Raw genomic sequence first — 19,963 nt, 5'->3', positions numbered from 1 at the left:
TACCAGGCGAGTGAGCTGCGGAGTGCTTCTTGGTGACACTTCTAGAGAAATGTCGCTGAAAATCGTTTTCCAAGTTGCTGGGAGTCTGCAGAAGGAGACGCATTTTATCATTCAGGTATCTACCAACTCTCTCAAACTCCATTAATTTCCCGACACGAAATAACTCAAGCCAAGACCTCTTCCTCCATCCTTATGGGCCCACAACTAATAACCCCAAAGCATCAATTCTAATCTCCCTGTGTTGTTAGAATGGCACCCCACAAACACTGATTTTACCCACCCCTCACATCTGCTTTATGCCTCAGCTGGAGTAGCGTGTAGGGCTAGAGACCCAAGAAGGGAGTATATTTTCGTGTTCACTGACTTGAAATTTTCCATTGCCCACCCCACAAGGGGGAGGGTTATTTTACTGATTGCCTGGAGATGGATTTCTATGAATATTTATTGATTTATTTTCCAGGCTCAGCAGGGGAGCTGCAAATAAATTTAGTGCGTTCTTTAAATAATTCCTTTTCTATGAGGCAAGATGTCATCTGAAACTTCTAAATAGGCATTTAATTAGCCCGGGTGTTGCTTCGGAACAAAAACTCCCGGCGAGAGCTTTGGGGGCGCACTGTATTGCAAAGAGGCGGTCGATATGCAGAATTGATGCGCGCCAGCCTTTGTTGCCAGCCCATTGTGCGGGCCATGCTTATGAAGACTAATCCAATCATAAATTGCACCCCTGCGCCAATCAGAGCGCCCAGAGCCTCCAGCGAATGAAGCTCGAGTGGAGAACTTTGTTGAACTTCATTGTCAGAGCTGTCACTTTTCAAAGCGCTTTAACGGGCGGGCCACTATAAAACCATCACCTCGACGGGAGGACCACGGAGGACTCGCAGACGCCCAAGTGGGATCGTTACTCGGAGACGTTTGCCCAAGAGAGAGGGCACTGCGGGGGCGGGAGGGGCGGGAAGCGAGGCATTTACCCTCCGGCCACTGGAAGAGGGGTTATTCCGCCCGCCCCGCGCCTAACATGATGTTCCCCGGCCTCCTCGCACCCCCCGCCGGGTACCCCAGCCTCCTGCGCCCCACGCCCACCTTAACGCTGCCCCAGTCCCTGCAGTCGGCATTTTCTGGCCACTCGAGCTTCCTGGTGGAGGATCTGATTCGCATCAGCCGGCCTCCCGCTTACCTGCCCCGCAGCTTACCCACGGCCAGCATGTCGCCCCCTAGGCAGGGGGCCCCCGCGACTCTCACAGACACCGGGACCTCAGACCTGGGCTCCCCGGGTCCGGGCAGCCGACCAGACGGTTCACCTCAGACGGCCGCCTCCCCTGCCAGCGAGCCCACGTTTCTGAAGTTTGGGGTGAACGCCATCCTCTCCTCTGCGCCCAGAACCGGTAAGTGAACGCAAAACGCTGAGGGCCCGTCCAGGTGCGAGTCCTTCTGGCTTCGGTTTCCTGTACGCAGCAGGCACCCACTCACACATCGGCGCACAAACGTACGCAAGATCCCCGAGGCCTCTCGTAGCGCAATGCGAGACTTAGGTCCAGCCAATTCCCGGGAAGAAAAGCTCCAGGTTCGCCCCACCCTCATAATGAACTTGAGCACCTGCAGTCGGAGAGAGCGCACGCCCCTAGGCATCTGTGTTTCTGCCCTCGAACTTCCGGAAGCCAGTTTTTAAAACCCAAGATAATATATTTACTAGCTTAGCTAGTATTATGGACCTGCAATTCTTTGCTTTCCCGCCCCAATACTACCTATCTCGCTAGTTCCCAGGATGAGATTGGGGACAGGGGGCCGACTCTGAGATTGGGGGGGGGGTTCAGGTGGGGGTGGGGAGGGTGGAAGGATACCCACAGATGGCACAATGTTAGGAAAAGATTTCTTTTACTCTGTCAAAACACTGAGGAAGATGCCTTTGAAGCCAGCGGAAGGGTTAATCATATCATGTATTCAATGTTCTGTACAATAATCAAGTACCTAATCAAATTCCCTGTCTCCCTCCTTCTTTTCCGTTCTCCTTTATTCTCTGCCAGAAACGTCCCCCGCCTTGCTCCAGAGCGTTCCTCCCAAGACCTTCGCCTTTCCCTACTTTGAAGGCTCCTTCCAGCCTTTCATCAGATCTTCTTATTTCCCAGGTAGGTCTCGTCCCCCTTCCAGGGGGCGGCGCCCCAGCCCCAGCCCGTCGCTCCCTGCTCCGAAGCCATATTTCTCCGTCCACCCCTCGGGGTTATGCTCTGGTTCAGAGGTTGCGAGGCGTACAACATTCACGAATCCGTCGCGCCAATTTGATGCCCTATTTAGCACAAGCAGTGACTGCTTGACACTTTGCACCAATTCCCTGCTCTACAAATTAGCAGGAATTGTCATGGTCCCAATTTGAGGCGGTTCCCTTCCCGGCGAGGAGCTGTTGGCATCCCTTCACGCCGCCGTTTTCCCACAGAGTCAGTGCACTTGGCCACGATTCCCCACAAAGGTTTCAGCACCATGACCAATTGGTCAGCTCCTCCGGGCAGCCACACACAGATCGGCCCTCGCCCCTCCACGCCGCCGAGAGACACCTACCAGCCGGGGCTAATTTCTCTTTAAGACTCATTCAGGGCTTCGGGCTTTTCACAAGACCACATGGGGTGCCCTCTTGTGTGGGATGCCTGGGGTCGCCCAGGGGGAGGGGGGACTAGATCCTCCCACAACCCCAAACTTCTATTTCCAACCTGATTTCCCAACCTCTTCTCAGACCCTTCCCCCATCGCCTTATCTTTTTAAACACCTTGAGCTTGTAGAATAAGAAGTCCGAGGGAAGCCCGTAATCAGGTCCCAGTCTAAAGGAGAAACACCTTACACAGTTTACAAGTTTTCATCCTGCAATCCCAGTGGTGGCTCAAAAACTCTGCAACGGGTCAGGACTCAGGCGATAGAGGAGAGCCTATAAAGAGAAGAGAAACTGGGCATGGACGGTGGGGGATGGTCAAAACCACAACAACACTCCCAAATATCACCGAAAGAAACAAGCAATTGATTTTTAAAAGGGGGAGAGGGAATTCACTAACAGCACCCCACCACCATTCATGCTGCTGCTGCTAATGGAATTTGCTCCCTTTCTCCCTCATCTCAATGCTCTAACAAAAACAACCCGAGCTTTATAAATAGCTTTTCATGTCCATTTAATGAAAATGATTCCGGGAAGAGAAGCCTCTGCCATCAGTATTCTCCCAATGGTCTTGGCCTGCAGTTGTGTTTAGTTTGAAAGTGTAAATCTCTTTTGTCCCAGTAATATATGGCTTTCGCTGCTTGTCCTCAGTCTTTTTCTGTTAGTTCATTACTACACAATTACCATTCACGCTTCATTAGAGTCTCTGTTTCTTTTGGGGTTTTTTTTTTCCCTCCCTTAAAGCAAAACTCTCCCCTTTTTTATCATGCCAATACCCATTGGGGAGCGGTCAATGTGCTAATTAGCTGCCACTTTTCATGTATTCGGGCCGAATTCTTTACGTTTTGTGGGGGAGGGGAGGAAAGATTAATATGAAAAAGATGAATGCTGATTGGATTTTTCAAAAAAAAAAAAAAAAAATCCAAAGCGGATTTTCTTCTGTCAAATCAGTAAAGCACCTCATTTTCATCTAAAGAATGCAAAAGCCACCAAGGTGATAAAAGCTTAAGGGGGAAACCCAGTGGCCTCCGCTGTATATTTTATTTTTATTTTTGTAATTTATGTTTTTCTGTTGCTATTTTAGCCGATATACGCAGGTTTGTTCCCTTGAGACTGTTCCCCTGAGACCGTTGAATGGAAAAATGAAGCGGGCTATTGTGGGGGCTGTTTTCTGTGTTTCCGTGGTTTTACCTAATCCGGGTTTGCTTGGTTGAAAGGGAAAGTTATTTGGGCGGAAAGCGCCTTTCACTCTCGCAGGTTTGTAGGTTCCTGCCCTATTCTCCAAGAGGAGAAAAAGGGGAGCTTTAAAGAGATGAAGGGATCAGAGAGAAAAACCGAGGGAGGCCACTGGGGAGGGGCAGACGCTGCGGCCTCGGCGGGACGCCGCCCACTCACTGGTAACCCTCCACCCCTACCCCTCCGCAGCGTCCTCGAGCGTCGTGCCCATCCCGGGGACCTTCTCCTGGCCGCTTGCGGCCCGCGGCAAGCCTCGCCGGGGCATGCTGCGTCGAGCCGTGTTCTCCGACGTGCAGCGCAAGGCGCTGGAGAAGATGTTCCAGAAGCAGAAGTACATCAGCAAGCCGGACCGCAAGAAGCTGGCGGCCAAGTTGGGCTTGAAAGACTCACAAGTGAGGGCGGTCTCCCCACAGCCCCAGCCCCCACGCTTCACCCCTCCCCCACGCATCCTACAACTGGGAGGGTTCTCTGAAATCGGTTAGGTCCCATAGTACGGATGGGGAAAGTAGGGAATAGAGAGGGAATGCGTGCACCAGTCAGCTTCCTTGAGGCTCCTCGGGACCGCCCGCTTCTCTCCCAGTCCCTCCGCTCCCCGCGCGGCTCAGCACACCCCACCCGCCCCCGCGGCCATCCGGGTCAGAGATCAGAGGATGGGGCTAGAGGAGTGAGCTGCCGAGGAGGGGATGAGGGTAGGGTGAGTGCCTTGAGCCACCTGAACCCACTTCAGGGCGTGGGCAGCGGGCAAGGAGGAGGAGAAGGACAGAGCCTCCTACCCTCCCCTGTGGTCCTTCCGGCGCCCCTCCCTCCAGGCCCTTGCTGGGAAGGGCCTGCGCTAACCTCTGCTTGTCCCCCGCTCTCTCTCCCCCCCGCGGCCCAGGTGAAAATCTGGTTCCAGAACCGACGCATGAAGTGGCGGAACTCCAAGGAGCGCGAGCTCCTGTCTAGCGGTGGCTGCCGAGAGCAGACCCTTCCCACCAAACTCAATCCGCACCCGGACCTCAGCGACGTGGGCCAGAAGGGCCCGGGGGACGACGAGGAGGAAGACGAGGGCGCGGGCAGCCCCCGCCACCGCCTAGTCTATCACGCGTCCCCTGACCCTCGGCACCTGCGGGACCCGCGACTGGAAGGACCGCTGCCCGCCTCGCCCGCGCACTCGAGCAGCCCCGGCAAGCCTTCGGACTTCTCCGACTCTGAGGAGGATGAGGAGGGCGAAGAGGAGGAGATCACCGTGTCTTAGAAGCCCTCGCCTCGGCCTGGGTACTGTTTAGAAGTGCTTTGAAATTGAAGAGGCGGGATTCCGTCGGCCTGTCCGCTAAGTTCCTGCTGCCCAGACGCTGCCACTCCCCTTTGCAGAACGATCACCTCGTCAAGGACACCCCAGCCCCTTCCATTGCCCCAAACGGCCTTTCCCTCCCCCACACCACCTCCCAACAGCTCTTTCCACGTTAAGTGAAACTTAGGTTTTGGTCCCAGCCTTAACTTTTCTACCGGAGCTCCTATCTTGCTTATTGCAAGCTATTTAAAACACAGTGGGGGGGTTTACACCTACAGCCTGGATTTAGCTGTGAGGAAGGCTCTGCAGGTCTTTAGCAGTGACAACTCAATAAGGGAGGAAACTCTTTAATGGCAAAGGAAACGGAGTTAGGAGTCACAACATCCTAAGTATGTAACTCCAAGACCTTGGACTTCCTAGATGCCTCCACCTCCCTATCTTAGGTTGGAGGGTCTTCTACACAGTGACTCTGGTAACCCAGTCTTTCCATAGCAGCTCCCTCAGAAACCTCAAGTATTTTTTTTAAAAATGTACACACACACACACACACACACACACACACCCCTGCCTTCTGGTCTAAGGCACAACATAAATATTGAGTCTTCTGTCATAATCTCAGTGCTCTCTGGGCAAAAAGTGAGTTGTTGAGGGAAAAGTCTATCTCTATTTCTGTATGCATGTTTTAAAGCTTTTTCCTTATAATTTCTGCATCCATAGTATATGCACCAAGCACTCTACCTTGTGCCCTTTTATTATTTCTGGGGAGATTTCACTGACCTGCAAGGTTCTTGAGCACTGGGCATGAGGTGAGCAGAGAGAGAACCCTCAAGCCTCTTTGATTTTGATTTTGTTTTTTACTGAACTTTGCTGTCTTTGCACAGCTTTTATGAACTGTACACTATTTTGTACACATGTGTTGTATGGATATTTTATACCAATGTTATTGTGAATGTCTATAAAGGACTGATTAGACTTTCTTCTCTCTCTCTCTCTCTTTTTTTTTGCAATGGCTTTTAAACTTTAAAAAGGTAGCTGTTTAATTGCATAACTTATAAAGAAATACTTATTTTGTATTTTTACCTTGTACAGATTTTTATATATGTATATATGTACCAAATGAACAAATACCAAATAAAAAGTAGAATGGACACAGTGGTCAAGTGATCTCATTAATTCACAGAGTGTCAGAGCTGAAAGGGATGGAGTTTCTAGTCCAAGTGCTACTGAAATTTATAGAAAGTAAGCTGATATTCAAGAGGGGATGGCACATGTCTAAAGCCACCCAACTGCTTAGTGGCCACAGTAGAACTAGAACCCATCTCCGATTCTTGGGCCAGTGCCTTTTCTGCTTACCTGTCCCATAAATAACCATATCTGCTATGGTGACAAGTAGCTCCAGTAAAGTGGTACCAACAAGTTGAGTCTGCAGTAATCCTTCTCCTCTTCTCTAAGAACTGAAATGATGGACTAAAAGAAATCAGTGAAAGGCAGTTTAAGCGGTTCAAGCTTATAATGCTTTTCCTTTCCCTCCCTGAAGGCTTATATAATTCCTAGTCCCCAGGGAAGCCCAAAGTTGCTCTTGACTTTTGTGTATAGACTGATTTTCTTAGGAATGTCATCTGCAGCTGACTTGGGAGCCCAGATACAGACTCTGGGGTGCCCAAGTGAAACTAAATTTCTTTAAAGACTAGCTTTCAACAGAAAAAATTCATTTAACCAGCAACTTAGGAGCAAAGAACATCAGGTAGAACCCTGGTTAGGGTTTCTGTGTGCTTTAAGAGACTGCTCTCTTAGCCACAGAGACCCACATTTCTTTATTAACCTAACCCATGCCCCGACAGCCAGGGGGGGAAAAAGTTGCTAAGCTTAAATTTCAGTAGTTTATATCGTATTTGAAATTTGAATTTTTCTATTCTCTGTGTAATTCTCTTTCCAAAGAACACAAGGCCTCTCTCCAGATAAGGTTCTGATATTCTCCCCTGCTGGGCCTGTTCCTGACACTGGTGGTCACTATTTTCATTATTGTTAGACATGATCCTGGGAACTTGAAAAAAAAATTCTCATTGTCATAATTATCTTAATCCAGGAAACCCTCCACATTTCCCTCTCAACACATATGAAAGTACCTAGCATGGCGTTCTGTATGTCGTAGGCACACAATCTTTTAGACAAGAAACTCTTTGCTCTGAGTGATTCAGGCAGTTTTCTCCTTTCCTCTGCTGTTGCCTGGACATTCAGAGATGAGATCCTGAGCAGAAATGGCCCACTTTTCCCTCCCTGCTAGCTCAAGCCCACATTTCTTATTTACAGTCAAGAACTATTTTCAGGCATGGGGATGGATTAGTGTCTACATTTGGAGTCAAAGTCCTTCAGAGGCACGCTCATGTTCATTGCAGCACTATTCACAATAGCCGAGAGGTAGTCCCATTCACATCATTCACATTATTCACAATAGCTTCTGCAACCCAAATGTCTATCGATGGATGAATGAGTAAAGAAAATGTGGCATATACACACAATGGATTATTATTCAGCTTTACGGAAAGAAATCTTGTCACATGCTTAACATGAATGAGCCTTGAGGACATTATGCTATGTGAAATAAGCTAACAATAAAAAGACAAATACTATATGATTCCACTTATATTAGGTATCTAACACAGTCAAATTAATAGAAACAGAAAGTAGAATTGTGGCTGCCAAGGCCTGGGGTGAGTGGGAAATGGAGTTGTGCAATGGGCACAAAGTTTCAGTTTTACAAGATGAAAAAGTCCTAAAGATTTGTCATGCAACAATGTGAATACGGCTAACATTACTGAATGGCAAATGATTGAGATGAAAATTTTTACATGTGTTTTTTTAATCTCAATTAAAAAATATTTTTTAATTTAAGTAAATTGGAAAAATAAGAGTTAAAAATTCAGCAATGATCAAAATTACGACCAAATGAATAAAGTTTGTGGTAAGCAGTATTATCATAATACAATGTAGAATTCAAAGCAAGAAGCATTATATGATATAAATAAAGTTTTTCTAAATTAAGAAAAGTTAATGGGGCGCCTGGCTGGTTCAGTCAGTAGAACATGCAACTCTTGATCACCGGGTCATGAGTTCAAGTCCTACGCTGGGGTTAGAGTTTACATGAGAAAAAAAGAGAGAGAGGGGTGCCTGGATAGCTCATTTGTTAAGCGTCTGCCTTCGGCTCAGGTCATGGTCCCAGGGTCCTGGGATCGAGCCCTACATCGGGCTCCCTATTCCGCGGGAAGCCTGCTTCTCCCCCTCCCACTCCCCCTGCTCATGTTCCCTCTCTCGCTCTCTCTCTGTGTCAAATAAATTAAAAAATCTTAAAAAAAGAGAGAGAGAGAGAGAGACCTTTCTCTTTCCCAGCTAGCATCAGGGAGGATGCAGAAGAGCAGAAAAAGAAGGTTCCTGCTGTGTCAGAAACCCTTAAAAAAAAAGCCAAGAAATTTCGCAGAGTTGAAGATCAAGCATCTGAGAAAGAAGTTTGCCCCAAAGATGCTTCGAAAGGCAAGGAGGGAGCTTATCTATGAAAAGCTAAGCATTCCCAAAAGGAATATAGGCAGATGCTCAGAACTGAGATTCGAATGTGTAGGATGGCAAGAAAAAGCTGGCAACTTCTAGGTACCTGCAGAACCCAAATTGGCATTTGTCATCAGGATCAGAGCCGAAAGGTTTGAAAGGTGTTGTAGCTTCTTCACCTTTGCCAGATCATCAGTGGCCCCTTTGTTAGGCTCACCAAGGCTTCAGTTAACATGCTAAGGATTGTGAAGCCAGAGAGAGCATGAGGGGACCCAGACCGGAAGTCAGTGAATGAACTGATCCACAGGCGTGGTTACGGCCAAAATCAACAAGAAGCGAACTATCCTGACAGAGAACATATTGATTGCTCGATCTCTTGGTAAACATGGCATCATCTGCATGGAGCATCTGATTCACGAGATCTATACTGTTGGAAAACATGTCAAAGAAGCAAACAACTTCTTATGGCCATCAGATGATCTTCTCCACCAGGGGGAGTGAAGAAAAACATCGCCCATTTTGCAGATGGCGGAGATGCTGGCCACAGGGAAAACCAGATCAATAGGCTTATCAGAAGGATGAGCTAAGGTATCCACCATGATTATTTTTTGTAATCTGGTCAGTTAACAAACAACTACTTTCAAATTGGGGGGAAAAAAAAGAAAAGAAAAGAAAGAGAAAAGAAAAAGAGGAGAAAAAAAAAGAAGAAAACCCAGAAAAGGAAAAAACTGCTCTGCAGATTTTTTAAAAAAGTATACGCTACTCCCCGATACTCACAAAGCTTTACATCTTGAGAACCACACGTGCCACATTGTAGCTCATTTTCGTGTCCTTTTTAGCTGAGTATCACAAGCATGAGGACCATGTCCATTTTGCATAGTTTCCCTGGTGGCATGCATAGTAGCTAATCCATAGTGGGTGTTTGATTTGTGTTGAGTGACTAAATAAATTAAAAGGACAGACAGAGGCACTCTAGAGTCTAGACCATAAGTCTGGAAGTTATACATCTTTCAAATGAGTTGAAGGACAACTTAGGTCAATAATTAAGAAAAAGAGACCAAATAAACTGGCCAAATGTGTTTTTCCAAGTCAACCCAATTACTTTAGTCTGAAAGACTGAAATAGTTGTTATCTATCAGTTGAAGAATAATAAATAAATACTAAAATTTGTGGCAGGCAAGCATTCTGCTGGATGCATTCTGCCAGGTGGTGATCTCATCAAAATGCAGATCATAATTCAGGGCTCTGTTGTGCAGCATTGCTAACCACCTGTTGGTTCATGGAACACACTTTAAGTAGCAAAGACTCACATGAGTTTTATCCTCACAGTAACCCATCTAAGGTAGATACTATTATCCCCACATACAGATGCCAAAACTGAGGCTGGGAGTTTGGGTAATTTCCCATGGATACCTGAGCTGGAATTCAAATTCAGGTTCACCTAACTCTACTATACCATCCTGCTCCCTTGACTAATCTGGTAAAAAATCATTTAACCAAACCCCAACCAATAAGAACTCTCTAACAGAGCTTTATGCTTTTTAATATTCTGAAGGAACAAGAAAAAAAAAAATCAATGGTTCTTTAAAACCATGATTATGCTCCTAAGTCTTCCACCCCACCACCAGCCCTCTCTCTCTGTGGCCTAAACCAGTGATCCTCCAACTGGTGTTAAAACCCCTTTACACTCTGAAATATCTAAAAGATTTTTAGTAACTATGGGTTTTATCTGTTGATATTTTCTGTATAAGAGATTGAGACTGAGAAAAATATTTATTCATCACTTCATTTTAGAACAATTTTATCAAATAGCAATGTAAATGCGATGTTTATGAAAATTAAGTATATATTACAAAACAAAAAAAATAAAAGAGTACCATTGTTTTACATTTTTGCAAATCTCTTGAATGGTTGGTTGAAGAGAAGACAGCTGGATTCTCTTATCTATTTCTTCAGTCTGTTGTGATATGAAGAAAATTTGTCTTCATACAGATATGCAATTGGAAAGGGAGGAGTATTTATATAGCTTTCTTAGATAATTGTGGCTATTCGTTGATACAACAGCAAAACTTGACAAGAGGTAGTTTTTTTTTAAAGGTGAGTTGCAATCTGGAACCTAAAATCCTATCAATGAACTTTCCAATTCTGATACACTAAAATCTACAGGTCTATCTTGCATTTTGAATGGATATTTTACCATGTATGATTTTATAACATCATACATTGGTCATTTGGAAAACATTGGTTCACTGAGTTATGCAGATATTCTGAATGTTGATACTTTTATGTATTATCAAATAACACATTTGTTCGTATCACCACCCATTTCATCATAAAAGCCTTTTAGTATTGAGAAGCTGTCAAGTTCATGGTAGTAGATACAAGTTTGCCAAAATTTAAATTTTTATTTGAAAGCCCAACATTTATTATTGAGACAACAGTGTTTTTTTCAAACGAAAGGCTCACTTCATTTTTGAGAAAATATCTATGAGATACTATTGTTTCTCAGTCATTCTTTCAAGTAAAAATGGGGTTCTGTGAAAAATGTGCCTAGTTCAAACAACTGAACAAGTGCTAGTCTTTGAAAAAATTATCGCACAGAAGTGCTTTATGCACACTTCTCATTTCATACTATATAATATTAAAAGATCATATATTTTATACCTAAGTGTTGGAATTTAATGACAACAATTTTTCCTGCCCCATCACTTATTCTTTTTTTTTTAAAGATTTTATTTATTTGAGAGAGAGAGAAAAAGCAAGAGTGCACAAGTGAGGGGGAGGGGCAGAGGCAGAGGGAGAAGCTGACTCCCTGCAGAGCAAGGAGCCCGACGTGGGACTCTATCCCAGGCCCCTGGGATCATGACCTGAGCCAAAGGCAGACACTTAACCAACTGAGCCACCCAAGCGTGCTATCATAGAATATTCTCAGAAACACAGAATCTATAAGCACATACTCCCTTAACCATCAGAAGGAGACACCATGGCACATGTAACCTCTGGAAAGTCCCACTGCACAGTTATGGGAGGGTCTTGGGGGACTCCCAAGGTTCCCCAGATCACACTTTGAGAACCACTTACTTTCAGGCCAAATTCCTACTGCCCCATGTAAAAACTTATCTATGACCACATCCAAGCTTTCTACACATCCTCATTTCACCCCCTCCTCTGTCATCTTTTCTCTTCCCTGAAGGAACCCCTTCTCCATCTGTGTTCAGCCCATCTTTCTCACTGGCACCTTTTATATGAGCATTTAAAGATTTATTTATTTATTTGAGAGAGAGAGAGGAAGTTTGTGAGTGGGAGGAGAGGTGTGAGGAAGAGAGAAACCAAAGCAGACTCCCTGTTGAGCGGGGAGTCCACACAATGGGGGGATCTCATGACCCTGAGATCATGACCTGAGCCAAAACCAAGAGTCAGATGCTTAAGTGACTATACCACCTAGGTACCCCTCTATGAGCATTTAAACATGATCAAGTCTATCCCTTCCCCCAAATATACCCAAAAACATCTCTTTCCCCTGTTTCCCTCTCACCCCTGCCAGATGTCTCTCAGCTCCTGGAGCCAACTGAGCCTCATTCTGGGACTCTTCACCCTCTGCATTTCCCTTAACTTTTTTTTTTAAGATTTTATTTATTTGACACACACACACACACACACACAGAGCACAAGCTGAGGGGAGTGGCAGGCAGAGGGAGAGGGAGAAGCAGGCTCCCCGCTGAGCAAGGAACCTGGTGTGCAGCTTGATCCCAGGACCCTGAGATCAGGACCTGAGCTGAAGGCAGATGCCTAACCGACTGAGCCACCCAGGCGCCTCCCCCCCCTTAACTGTTGATGGTCCTCAAAGCTTCTATCCTTAGCCCTTACTGCTTCTTCCTGTACAAGCTTCTCCCTCTCTGGTTCCAGCTAACTTCTGAGTCCTCACGAGTCCCAATCTCAAAGATCTCTCTCCTCAGCTCCAGACCTAGTTAACAGGGTTTGGATATTTGGCCTTCCCAAGTATTTGTTAAATCCCACATGCCCAGGACTAAGTGCTATGTCGTCTAGTAGCAACACTCCATTCAAACAAAGCGAAGCAAAACAAAACACCCTTGCCCCTAATTCCACGAATGCCTTCATCTCTCTTGTTCAAAAAAATTGCTCAAAAACCCAAGTGCTGTTCCTGACACCTCCCTCTCTCGTCCACTCCATACAAGGAATCAACCACTAAAGCCTATCCCTTATTAAATACTTAATTGATTTTCTATTCTTCTTTTTATTCTTAATGCTACTACCTAAAAGAAAAGCTATTTTATTATTATTTTTATATGCTAAATGCAGATTGGCATTTTGGATATATCATACTTTTCAATCTACACTATGACTTTTTTATCCCATTTTACAGATGAGGAAACAGACTCAGAGATCTTCCCGATTATCCTTTCCCCAGGACTGAAAGCATCAGGGAAGGCTTCTTGGAGAAATTTGACCAGAGCCTTGAGGGATGGTATATTTTTTACGGGATAGGAAGAGAAAACCATATACCATACTGGTTCAAGAAAGATTTACAAGAAAGAGCAGACGGAGGAATGTTTCTGGAATGTGTTTTGTGGACACTGACGTTGTAAGGAGATATTTCTACTTGGAAGCAATGACTTAAAAAAAGCAGCCACTAGCAAAACATTTCCAAAATGCCTCTCTTTCCCTTTCTTAGTATAAAGGACTAATGGCAATGACTACTAAGTGCCAGTGTGCTGGACATACCGCTAAAGCTTTCATCTACTTTGCACGTAGCCTTTGCTACAACCCCGCTTGGGAGTACCAATATCTTCATGTGACAGAATGGGAAACTGAGGCTGACTCCCCCCCCACCCCGCCCCATCTATCCAGATGGCCGAGACTCAAGCACATTCTCTTTTCACTAAGGGCAGAGGCATCATAGACCCTAAATCTCAACCCCTTCCCCACCAGACTACCAACTCCAGCCTCTACCAGAGGCCCTTTCGGTAAATATTTACTCCCTTTCCTTTAAAAAGTATCTTTAGCTGGAGCCTTGCCATCCAAATTTGGACAGTATTAACTAACCATGGAAATGGTTTTCCTGGCAAAGACCTACCTACGTCTGTGAGCTTTACACTCTTCAGAAAGAAAAACGTGTCCCTGATTTTAAGTTGATGACTTAACTTTATTTTTTTATTTTTATTTGTTAAAAGATTTTATTTATTTATTTGAGAGAGAGAGAATGAGAGAGAGCACATGAGAGGGGGGAGGGTCAGAGGGAGAAGCAGACTCCCTGCCGAGCAGGGAGCCTGATGCGGGACTCGATCCCGGGACTCCAGGATCATGACCTGAGCGGAAGGCAGTCGCTTAACCAACTGAGCCACCCAGGCGCCCCAATGACTTTACTGTAAAAGAAAGAAAGAGGGCGCCTGGGTGGCTCAGTCGTTAAGCGTCTGCCTTCGGCTCTGGGATCAGGCCCCACATCGGGCTCCCTGCTCAGTGGAAAGCCTGCTTCTCTCTCTCCCACTCTGCCTGCTTGTGCTGTCTCTCTGTGTCAAATAAATAAATAAAATAAAATCTTTAAAAAAAAAAAAAGAAAGAAAGAAAGAAAAAAAAAAAAGACTTTTTGGTGCTGGTGCAAAAACAAGCCCGATTAACCACAGCATAGAATCCCCGATGGACTCCTGCAACAGAAAGAGGACATCAGGTAAAAGCTAAGGCAATCGGAATAAAGCATTGACTTCAGTTAGTAATAATGTATCGCTATTGGTTTATGAATTGCAACAAACGTACCACAGAAAGGTAAGGTGTCAACATTAGGGGAGAGGAGTGCCCAGCACAGGGGAACTCTCTGTACTATTGGTGCAGCTTTTTCTGTAAATCTAAAATTATCCCCAAATCATACTTTTATTTTAAAAAAATCTGTTTGCATAGATGTGTCGATAAGGAGGAAACACGACCACATTCTGTATAGTTTAAATGGCAAAAATACTGTCCGAACACGGTGCTTATGAAAAAGGAAAGTGGAGTTTCCGTTCATTCTTCGGTAAATCCAGAGCAACAAAAGTGTGCACTCCACCCCCTGCCCGAACTCCGTGGGGCTGATGATTCTATTATTTAACCCACTCATCCTTATTCCCCCCCGCCCCACACCCCCCACCACCAGGATAATGCCTCCTGGAATTCTTTTTGGCACAAACATCTTGTTTCAGTACCGTGTTTAGACTGGGATGGAAAGAGGATTACTTACACCACATAGGCAGCCCGACGCGAAAGGACAGGCCACCCCCTACACTTTCCTCAACTTTTCTGTAAGTACCACACCCCAGCAATCACTAACAAACTAAGCAAAGCAGATCAAAGGGTGGGAGAGCTGAGTTTTTATTGTTCTTAGCAAAAAGTTTCATTTCAGCTAATAGCTGTCACTAAACTCCTCATTCTCAAGTCAAAAGGACTTTTCTTTTTACTGGGATTGATGGTTAAGTAGTGCTAAGGTTTGTGTTCCAAGAAAACTCACCTTTTAAAGCTGTAGCGATGGGAAGGAAATGACCAGGAATGAACAATAATCATTGACAAGACTTTGGATGGACTAATCTACGGAGGCCTGTTTTATGTACAAGTATCTGAGAAAGTAGGTTCTCATACAAAGTGCTAAGTTTTCCTTGCCCCAATAATAAATTACCCCTCACCTTTATTCAGAGCTTTAAAATTTTACCTCACATCATCTCATTTGATTTTTGCAACAACCCTATGAGATAATCAGGGCAGGATTCATTTTCCCCATGTTCCACATAGGCTCAGAACAGTTGATTGATTTCCCCAAGTTGGCACAGCCCGTAAATAGTAAGGGTGGTACGTGAACCAAGGTTTCTGAACTGTCAGTCAGGGCTCTTTCATTTCACAAGTATCTATTTATTGAGTGCCTCCTCGTGTCTAGGTCTCTGGTTGTTCCTGAGGGTAGAGTGGTACCTGAAATAAACAGGAGCTTGGTCTCCGCGAGCTTGCAGTCCAGTGGAAGAGGAAGAGAATAACCAAGTCCGTGAACAGATGCATATATAATTCCAGATTGTGATAAAGGCCATCGGGGAAATAGGGGGCAAAGCTAACCAGACAAAAGACTCTTCAAGGAGGTAACATTTTCGCAGAGACCAGAAGGAACCACTGGGGCACGTACTATGGAAAGAATGATCCAGACTTCTTGGGACAGAGGCTGCAAAGGGCATAACAGAGGTGGAAAAGGCTTGCAAGGAACTAAGAAGCAAGATGTGGGTAAAGAGAAGAAGAGCATGGACCAAAATGGAGCTGGGGAGATGGGCAAAGAGGGAATCCCTCAGACCTTTATGGATTCAGTAAGCGACTTAAATTTCATTCTACTCAGGTCAGGGAAGCACAGAAGTGTTTTAAGTATGGATCAACGTGACTAGATGTGGGTTTTTAAAACATTGTCCTGAACACTAGGTGAAGAATGGATTGAAGACTGATCTAGTTCTATCTATAGGACTATAGGCAAGAGTGGAAGCAGAATGATCAGTTGGCATTAGTTGGGAATTATGGTGGCCTGGACCAGGGGAGTGCAGTGAGGATGGAGAGAGGTTGAAGGCTAAAAGAAGAATCAACAGGTTGTAAGAGTGGATTAAATGTGGGAGGGGAAGGAGTCAGAGGAGTGCATTGTTCAGTAAAAAAGCCAGCCATAGACCATACATGGATTCATTTCTGAAAAAGAGAAGATATATTTGTTAATAAAGATCCTAAAGAGAATATAACTTGAGTTGGTAAGTAAATTTTGGCGGAAGAGAGAGAAAATCTTAAATGACAGCAGTTTACAAAAATATGCATATTTCTCTTCCATATACAACTATGGCGCTGGAATGGTGCCTCCAAGCTCATCAGCATCTCAGGCCTTCTGGATCTTTCCGTTTTCCTCAATACTCAGTTCCCACTTTGGGTCTGTGACATTTTGATTTATAGTAAGGAATACGTATTTGGTTTCTGGCACAGAACTCCTAATATCCTTGGAATTTCCTAAGTGATTAGGATGGTAAAGGCCTTTATGTTAATGAGGCCACTTTTGGAAAGCACCTAAGGATGGGGGCTGGTTGCCCAGGGAGCCCACCATGTGATTAGAGGTTTGGAACTTTCAGTCCCACCCCCACCTCTGGGGAGGGGTGAGAGGCTGGAGATTGAGTTCGATTTCCAATGATTTAAGCAGTTGCGTTTACATAATGAAGCCTCCATAAAACCCCAGAAGGATGGGGTTTGGAGAGCTACTGGGTTGGGGAACATGTGGAGATTTGGGGAGAGGGGTAAACTCAGAGAGAGCACCCCCACATCCCTTGCCCTATGCATCTCTTCCACCTTGCTGTTCCTGAGTCATATCCTTTGATAATACACCAGTAATATAGTAAGTAAACTGGTCTCCTGAGTTCTGTGAGCCACTCTAACAAATTAATGGACCCCAAGGAGGGGGCTGTGGGAACCTCCAACTTATAGCCAGTCGATCAGAAGCACAGGTAGCAGCCTGGACCTGCGGTTGGTATCTGAAGTAGGCATAGCCTCACGGGACTGAGCCCCTTACCTGTGGGATCTGATGCTGTCTCCAGGTAGATAGAGCCCGGAGTCAGGCTCCGCACTCGGAGGGCAGTCTGCTTGGGGTTGTCTCTCTCCCTCTCCCTGCTCTTGCATGCATGCACTCTCTCTAAAATAAATAAATAAATAAATCTTAAAAAAAGAGTGAAAGGGAGAAAAGAGAAGGTGAAGGGCATGTCCTTTTCCTCAAAGAAGAGTCCCTGTAGTTGCGCCCAACAATTCCCCTTCTCCGCCATGAGCCAGAGCTTGGTTGCAGAACGGCACAGAGCCACAAGGGAGGGAAGTGTAATCTAACTTCTGGGTGGTTCTATGACAGAAGATGAAGGGGAGATTAACCATTGGGGGCAGCTCTCATTCTCTCTCCGCACAGCCAAAAGTCTGCAGTGCCTCTGTCTGGGAAGCAGGTGGTGGGCGGTGATGGAAAGACATTTCGTGTTTCCCCTTACGGTTAGGCCTTGCTTCAGTTGTCTACTTCAGGAACACATTCATGTATTATTTGTGTGCTTCTTTTTTAAGCCAAAGAAGGGCTGGAGAAGGAGAAGGAGCTTGTACCAGGACTGGGTGGAATAGAAGGCACCAGCAAAGGAAGATGGAAAGGAGGCAGCCCTGGAGATGGGATGAAAATATGTTGTCAGAGACACAAAGAGGAGAGAGGTTTCCAGAGGTAGGGCCATGCCCACACTCCCGAAATTTCTATAACAGCAAGAAAGATGAGAATAGAAACTGCTTGACTAGATAGAAATCATCGGGGACCCTGAGAGGACCAGTTTTGATTGACACACAGGGGTGTAAGCAGAAGGAAGCGAATTGAATAATAGATGCCCCAGAAACAGCCAAATGTACACGAAACCTTGCTGTTCGATAGAAAAGGCATTCCAGATCAATGGAGAGAAGACGTGCACTTTGGTAAAGGGTGTTGGGACGACTGGCTCTCCAAAATTCTGCATTATATGCAAAACTTCACTTCAAAAGAATTGAAAACCTAAAAACCTAAATGTGAAATGCAAAATTTTCAAATAATTAGGAAAATATATCTGTTGTAGATGCACAAAGATTTAGTACAAGTCGAAGACCACAGACAGGATATATACCCAATTCTTGCCTCAAAAGCAGCAGGAAGTGAAATGAAGCTGGGCAGAGAGCATGGAGGAAGCTTGAATTTTGTCATTTTTTAAAATCTGAAGGACATTTGACAGTGTTAACTTCGTAAATTCTGAGCAATAACAATAAGGTTTATCATACTGTTCTCTGAACTGTGTTTTAATATATTGAAAGGTTTCTCAGTGCCAAAGAATTTAATAGGAGAAGAGGAAGTGGAATAAAATTATAGGCCAGTGTCTTAGTTTGTGCAGGCTGTTGTAACAAAACCACCATAGACTGGGGGGCGGGGGGTGGCTACAAACAACAGGAATGTTTTCTCACCATTCTGGAGGCTGGAAGTCTGAGATCAAGGTGCTGTGGTTGTGTCTGATGAAGTCCACTTCCGGGTACAGAAACAGCTGATTTCTCCATGAGGAAGACCTCTTCCTCACATGGAGGAGGCAGCAAGGGAGCTTCCGGAAGCTTCCGTCATCAGGGCACTAATCCCATTCATGAGGGCCCCACCCTCAGGACATAATCCCTCTGCAGAGGCCCCACCTCCAAATCGCATCACACTGGGGGTTAGTTTTCTCTCTTTTTTTTTTTTTTTAAAGATTTTATTTATTTATTTGAGAGAGAATGAGAGAGAGAGAGTATAAGAGGGAGGAGGGTCAGAGGGAGAAGCAGACTCCCTGCTGAGCAGGGAGCCCAATGCGGGACTCGATCCTGGGACTCCGGGATCATGACCTGAGCCAAAGGCAGTCGCTCAACCAACTGAGCCACCCAGGAGCCCCTGGGGGTTAGTTTTCAACATAGGAATTTGGTGGGGGCAGGGAAGCTGGACACATAGTCCATAATCTATAGACATACAGCCTATAGCAGCCAGGGTTTTTAAAAATGAAACAGCATAATCCAGCAAAGAACGAATTAGAAAATCTCAGTGTAAATCCCATGAGTAATGTTTTATGAAATGTTTGTTTCAAATGCAGAACATGTGTGTTGGTGCGTGACTCCGTGCCCGCAGGTGCACGTGTGAGTGTGTGCTTACGGAGTATGAGTGCGCATGCACTGAGCTGCTTTGTGAAACGTATTTCTTAGGGTCATAGTCAAAGGAATCTGAAAGCCACCTGGACAAGCATAGACAAGTTTTCAAGCCGATGGACTATAAAAGGAAGCGGAGCAATGGAAAGTATCTGAAAGGTATGTGTGGTTCAACAGGGGAGGTTTTTGATTTTTTTTTTCCCTCTGTATTTTAAGTCTGTAGATTCTGGATCACATTTGTGGGCTGATGGAAAGAGAAGTCAACAGAGAAGTAGAGTTTGGGAATCAGGTTGGGGTGGTGGGTGGGAGTGAGGATGAGAGTGGGGTGTGCTGGGCACTGATTATACACACAGGGGAGTGTGTGTGTGTGAGTGTGTGTGTGTGCGTGTGAGTGTGCATGCATGAGGGCGGCTGCAGAGAAAGACATTCCCGGGCCCTGTACCCCAGGCCATGGCTGAGAGTGCATGTGATGTGACAAGGCAGCTACACAGAACAGGCAGGCCAGCAGGAAGGCAGGACAGAGCTCTGAGAGCAGGTGCTTTTGGAGTTCAGGAAAGACAAGGGGTGGAAGTGATCTAGGAGGTGAGCCTTTT

General features: G+C 45.5%; 1 protein-coding gene and 1 pseudogene across 1 annotated transcript; both read left to right on the top strand.

Annotated features, from left to right (window-relative positions):
* The first annotated feature begins 510 nt into the window (after window positions 1–510).
* On the top strand, window positions 511–5,268 carry DBX1 (developing brain homeobox 1). The gene is made up of 4 exons (XM_035012296.1): window positions 511–1,382; window positions 2,022–2,123; window positions 4,061–4,263; window positions 4,749–5,268. The coding sequence occupies exons 1-4, from the start codon at window positions 1,016–1,018 to the stop codon at window positions 5,106–5,108; spliced, it is 1,032 nt and encodes a 343-aa protein (XP_034868187.1). The 5' UTR covers window positions 511–1,015; the 3' UTR covers window positions 5,109–5,268.
* Window positions 5,269–8,554: 3,286 nt separating this feature from the next.
* Window positions 8,555–9,271, top strand: LOC118015543 (annotated as a pseudogene).
* Window positions 9,272–19,963: the final 10,692 nt, after the last annotated feature.

This window comes from Mirounga leonina, unplaced genomic scaffold, assembly GCF_011800145.1.
Source record: "Mirounga leonina isolate KUSES-001 unplaced genomic scaffold, KU_Mleo_1.0 Mir_166, whole genome shotgun sequence".
In the NCBI taxonomy this organism is placed as follows: domain Eukaryota; kingdom Metazoa; phylum Chordata; class Mammalia; order Carnivora; family Phocidae; genus Mirounga; species Mirounga leonina.
The sequence above is the reverse complement of the archived record's forward strand: the minus strand, read 5'-3'. Positions and strand labels throughout refer to the sequence as shown.

What these genes read in the sequence shown, in the direction of transcription:
- DBX1 (XM_035012296.1), top strand. Translation starts at nt 1,016, where the DNA reads ATGATGTTCCCCGGCCTCCTCGCACCCCCCGCCGGGTACCCCAGCCTC. An exon ending in CTCCTCTGCGCCCAGAACCG is followed by an intron (nt 1,383 to 2,021) that starts GTAAGTGAACGC and finishes ATTCTCTGCCAG; the next exon opens with AAACGTCCCCCGCCTTGCTC. An exon ending in TGGGCTTGAAAGACTCACAA is followed by an intron (nt 4,264 to 4,748) that starts GTGAGGGCGGTC and finishes CCCGCGGCCCAG; the next exon opens with GTGAAAATCTGGTTCCAGAA.